Source organism: Poecilia mexicana, unplaced genomic scaffold (genome assembly GCF_051168715.1).
Source record: "Poecilia mexicana isolate PSO_F unplaced genomic scaffold, ASM5116871v1 scaffold_14, whole genome shotgun sequence".
In the NCBI taxonomy this organism is placed as follows: domain Eukaryota; kingdom Metazoa; phylum Chordata; class Actinopteri; order Cyprinodontiformes; family Poeciliidae; genus Poecilia; species Poecilia mexicana.
Genome location: NW_028263383.1, coordinates 7,015,548 through 7,021,547, shown reverse-complemented (window position 1 = coordinate 7,021,547; position 6,000 = coordinate 7,015,548). Strand labels below are relative to the sequence as shown.

Below are 6,000 nucleotides of genomic sequence, written 5' to 3'. Positions count from 1 at the left end.
CTGTTGTATGGTGGGAGGTTGATTATCAACTTCCCTAAAGACCCCAAATTCAGGGACAATGGTTTTAAGAGACTCCTGGGATCAAAGAGTTAAGGGTATCATCATTTTGTCAATATCGTAGAGATGAAAGAAGGAAATCATAGAAACCACTTTGATAGGGGATTTAAATGACATGTCCTGGTCAGAGATAACACAGATTCTTTGCTGTATTACCAGAGGCCAATTTAATGGCAACCAGAAGACGTGATTGAGAAGTTTCTTTTTCAAAGATAATTTCTGCCTTGTCAGAATTCAAAAGCAAAAAGAAAATCGTCGTTATCCAGATTTTATGTCAAGATGACATGACTTCATAAAACACAGTAGATTGACTTTCCAGATTATTGCTGATTGTAGAAACGTCACAGTGGACTCTTCTTTTCACACTATGGGAAGAGGCTCGAGTTCTTTTTCTCCATAGCCAAGGAAATACTCCTGACATCATCTCTGGTACAGGTGTGGCTTATTGCGAAGAGAGGCGGCAGCTGTAGTCCGTGTCCTGGATGCATGTGTAACTCTAAAACGTTCCGTTTTCCTTCTAATAAGAACTTTCAGTTTCAAAAGGGATGATCTGACATGGATTCTGGCAGTGTACTGTTTATGAATTGTTCTATACTGATATAATCCAGACTGTGGAAGTGGCCAAAGAAAACATCTTTTGGTGCAAAGTGGTGTTTTATTTTGTCTTAAATGACAATCTAATCTACATATCTTTTAGGTCTAAATCTGAAGTCTATTTTTGTTGGAAAATTGTTAAAAACTAAAATGTATACATTTATAAAGGCTGGCCACTAAAGGGCAGAAAAAAAAATTCTGACAATAAAATCAATCTCTGTTTTGTTATTTTCTGTTTAATTATATTTCAAGTCATTCAGCCCATCAACCACATTTGTTATTTTGACACACACTCCACATGATCAGGTCCTTCACACATTTCTACATGCAACTCTTACATTCTCCGCTGATTGAGGACAATATAAACATCAGGAGACATCAGTACAGGATCAGTCAGACATCCTGTTTACTGTGGCAACAGAAACGCATGTGTAACAACGGCCAATAAAAAGCCAGCATCCACATAAAAAGGCAGAACCACCAGGAATCCACAACTGTGTCATTATCTCATTTCCAATAATGTTTGGATGGAAAATTGATTTAAGCTTTGCTTTTTCTGATGATTAAGTTGAACCACAGACACAGAACTCGCCCCCCCCAATGCTCACTGTAAGGCTCCATGGTCCTATAACAGGTTGTCTCTGTGACACAACGGCTTGTCCTTTTGGCTAATCAGTCTTATGTGGCGAATGCAGTTTCCAGGCTCTGGTGATGTAGCGCAGGCGAATGAAAATCAGATCCCGTCCCATCTGCAGCCAGCTCCAAAATGGGACCAGTTTGGACCCTGAAAGAGGAAAAATCAACTCTGCACTTTCAACAGAAGTTCCTTAAAGTCAAACAGTAAAACTCTGGTGGTTTGCAGGCAATTAAACATGACTAACAAAAAGAAAAAGTAGCTAACTTGTATTAAAAAAAAACTGCAAAGGAATCAGTTTGGGAAAAGGGTGAAGGTCAAATACTTCATGAACAACCAACCTTCTATTTCTGTCCAGTTCACCGCCACTTCTGCTATGGGGATTTTAAAACACTGGGCAATGTACAGGAGCTCCACGTCAAAAGCCCTGAGAGAGCAAAGACAGACACACAGCAGGCCTTCAGCAAAAAATCCAGGTTTCACAGCAGCTAAATAACATTTTAGAAGAGAGGAAGAATAAATTAAACAGTTCTATTGATGATTCCGTTTTATATATTCTACTGAGATTTTATTTTAATGATCTAATTAAATAAAATCACTATAACACACATTGAAGTTTGTAATTATGCAATGACAAAATGTGAAAATGCTTCCAGGGACAGGAGGACTTCAGCACCGCACTGAATATTGACTTTTAACTTTAAATAATTCCTTTATAATCAATTAGTAGTTTGAAAAACTTGTCAAAAACCTTTCCTTTCTTACCAAGCACTTATTCATGAAAGTTAATGACCCTGACCATGTGCAGATTTCCATTCTGACACTTTACAGTTGGATCACGATGTGATTTATTGGATTTGTGGTTTCTTACCATCGCTCGACATGGAGAGAGGAGAAGGTCTTGAGAGCAGCTTCCCGCGTGAAAAGCTTGAAGCCACATTGTGTGTCTTTGATTCCCCTCACACAGAGGAACCACACCAGGAAGTGGAAGCCATACATTAGGAACGTACGAAACACAGATCGCTGAAGAAATACAAAATTGGCAATTCACTGCGCAAAATAGACATAATTTGTTGCCTTTCCCCTCCCCCTTTTTAAGAAGACAAAAAAGAGTTTACCTGAGCTACAGAGTCTTTTTCTAGGTGAGCTCTGGAGCCACACGAAATGGCCAGGTTCTCCTGCAGGAAAAAAATGCCGTAAATAATCTGTGTCTTTTGAGTGTCTTCTTAAAACCTTTGTTTCACGTTTTCTTTCCACTCATTTTAGGTGTGGTGCATGACTATTTTCTGAGTAATACTTTTATTTGTTTATGAAACCATTTAAGTCAGAACTGAAAGAACGACTACAGAATGACCACTGAGGCCATTTTCTCATATCCGCTTTTGTAAAAATTCAAACATTTATTCCAGTCTCCCTGCCATAAAAGGTCATATTTTTACGTTAAGAGCAGAGGTGACATCACATTGTGTGCAATAGAGCAGTATCTGTAAAATAAGACTCTAAACAAAGGCTATGTAGTTCACATTTCAAACTGCTTTTAGCGTCTTATATTAACAATTAGGTTAATTTATGCTTGTTTTTCTGAACCACAGATGTGTCATAAAACCATTTGTTCTTAATGTTACTCTTTGATTTTGCTTCAGACTTCTCCCGCTGATATGCATAATACAATGCATTCAGGTTTCTTAATTTTGTAACATCCACACTAAAGAGGTTTATTGTCAATGCAGATTAGATTAAGCTGAAAAATGTGCATGTTTACATTACCAATCACTTTCTGGAGAAATACCCAGAAACATATTAATCATTTTAGAACCAATGAGGTGATTTTCATGTGTTGGCTGATAATGGGACATCAGTAGATGATAGATCTTCTCATGTCTTACCTATTTTGAACTGAAGACATTACTTTTACATACTATTGATCTGATGGAAAAAAATATTTTAGGGTTGAAAAACATATTTCACACTTTACTTGTCCACTGCCATATTTTTTTAAGCATGTGCTGTATAATATATGAAAAACAGCCAGAATTCAAAGAGAAACATTGAGTAACTTTAAAAAGTCTGGAGGACAACTGAGACTGTATAGGAAAAGTAAAATAAAAACCCAACTGGTCCAGTGCTGAGGTCTTTCAGTCCAGCCTCCACTTTGTCAAGATCAGAAAACTTTGTGGCTCCATCAGCATCTGCCATCAGTATGAGTTTCCCTCTGGAGCTCAGAGTTCCCTTTAGGAGCAGCAGAGAGACCCCAACATTAGTAATAGCAACACAAAATCAAACTGTCAGTTACTTCAGAAAAATAAAATAAAAAAAATCTGCAGGCCAGTGTCTCACCATTCTCACAGCTCCTCCTTTCCCCCTGTTCTTCACCAGCGTCAGGACCCTCACTTTATCTGCACTGTATTTGTTGGTGTAACGCAACGCAACCTGGCAGAGCATCACAAAAACATACCAGCTTTAAACTGCATCACCGAGCAAAGTAGAGCAGAACTCATGGGAGCACATTAAAAAATACGATTTAAATCATTACCTCTGTGGTTTTGTCTCTGCTGCCATCATCGACCACAATGACCTCATAGGTGAAAGTGGGGTTTTGTTTCTGCAATGAGATAATGAGAGGGATTTTCACAACGATGATTTTAATCGGACTAATGCTGCCACCTAGCGGTAGCTGTTGGAAATAAGGCCCACATCCTGAAATGACAGCTTTTAGAAGATGCTCTACTACTCTAAGACTCTTTGTAGGTTATAATCTACAAATAGTCTCAGAATATTTTAAATAAACTGTTTTCTTATGAGAAATGATAAAAAAAAATTGTTGTACTAACGTAGAATGTTGAGTAGAACAATTAAATTGGTCTATTGATCCATGTAAGATGCATGACAAAAATTAGTATCAAAAACTAAGCACAGAATAAAAGGATGGAGCTGCCATAAAACTTGCACTTTATATGTTAGTAAGTACAACAAGACTTTTCATATGATCATATTTTTACTCACTTGTCTATTTTCCAAGTACTGCATTGCTTCATCAAGCATCACAGGCACTGAAATCAAAGAAAGATGCAAGACTTTTCACTTTTCCGTGGGTGGACCGTGACATGAAACCTTACGGATGAAGATTGATGCATTATTGGGAGTTTCCCATTTGTTAGTGAAGGACCGTTGTTCGGTTTAATGTTTTAGATTTCATTGGAATTATAAATCACATTCAAGACTGCTTTCTCAATTTATTTATTTTTCTACTGCAAAAACCGTCCCCGACAGAAAGGCAGGGATAACTCACTTCGGAGCTCCTCGTTGTAGGCAGGTATCACCACAGAAAGCTCTCTGGAAAATGGATCATGCAGACTCGGGAAGGGTTTGCGCTCTCCTGTGGCTGTGAGGAAGTATTTCTCATTCTCGTGGCGAGTCAGGTTCACCATCCCTGCAGTCAGATGTGCGACTACAAGCACCTGCAACGGGATAAATACGGAAATGAATCTCATCTTATTAGCGACATGCCTTCCATTTCACGTTTTGTACACATGATAAGTGAAGTTACCATGTGTTTTGGCAACAGAAAAATAATGTTTGAGGATTATGTTCATGTTAAAGCAAACAGTACTGTTATATTGCACAGACTGGGAATTTTTTAAACTATACATTATAAGTTTATAATCATCTTATTTGTTGGTTTGAAACATTTTATTTGTATATCATTTGCCTAAATACTTGCTAAGCTCAGCTTACTACTATGGCTTATGGTATGTTGTTTGTGCTCAATATAAAATGGATCAAAAAGTAAAACCAATTGAGATTTGAACATGATCCAATCTTGGCAAAAACTATAGTTGATAAAGGAAAAATACATTTTCAATTAAACACAATTTAAAGCAGTTATAATCCTCTTCCAATTCAATCACAGTGGTAGAGTGGCATCATGTGTTCTGTCCATGTTAACACTTGCTGACTCGAACTAACCGTAAGGCTACAGTAATTAAGCTTACAGGGCTAAAACACTGATTTCTAACCAGCTTCATTACAACTCACTCCTCATGACAACCTGTACTCGTAGTACATTATAAACTGAAGAGGTTAAGTCAGTCTTCATTTTCAATTAAAATTACAAAAACTGTAAGACTGTAGCCAGCTTCTTGCACCACATTTTAATCAATAAATTCTTCACACCTTCAACCGCATCAACGTCAAATATTACTCACCACAATCAAACCGAGAGCTGCCAAAGCAAAAAGAGCTTGGACTATATCACAGAGGATATCCATTTTCCTTATAACAGCCTTTAACAGACCACCTGCCCAGGTGGCTAGCTGAAAGGCTAGCTTGTTTCCTTGATATTTGAATTGAAACCTTGCAGCCGGTGCTCCAGTTTCAACCTACCTACATGAAAACGCAAGCTTACAATAACTCGTTTACAGTGAAAATGATGAACAACCCGTCATACGTCCATTGTTCTGTGGACAGATGAATTCTGCTTCCAATCACAACTGTACACAGCGGCGACACGGAAGTCACTGTTGCTTCTCGACACATCATCAGTTTGAGACAAGAAGGAACCGCGTCGCTCCGAGATAGGCAGCAGTCACAAAACACTGCCATCTACTGGTAATAGATGGAAACGTCGGCTGTTAATTATAATTGATTTAAGACAATACAGCTTTACTGCTGAGCGTAATTTTTGGAGAGCGTAATTCTTGTTTAAATTATCTCAT

The 6,000-nt window shown here is 38.0% G+C and overlaps 1 protein-coding gene across 1 annotated transcript; it reads right to left on the bottom strand.

Moving 5' to 3' along the window:
* Positions 1-867: 867 nt before the first annotated feature.
* alg5 (ALG5 dolichyl-phosphate beta-glucosyltransferase) lies at positions 868-5,824 on the bottom strand. The gene is made up of 10 exons (XM_014994478.2): positions 5,491-5,824; positions 4,575-4,743; positions 4,289-4,335; positions 3,819-3,887; positions 3,623-3,715; positions 3,401-3,514; positions 2,404-2,463; positions 2,157-2,308; positions 1,627-1,712; positions 868-1,435 (listed from the first exon to the last, which is right to left on the bottom strand). The coding sequence occupies exons 1-10, from the start codon at positions 5,551-5,553 to the stop codon at positions 1,320-1,322; spliced, it is 969 nt and encodes a 322-aa protein (XP_014849964.2). The 5' UTR covers positions 5,554-5,824; the 3' UTR covers positions 868-1,319.
* Positions 5,825-6,000: the final 176 nt, after the last annotated feature.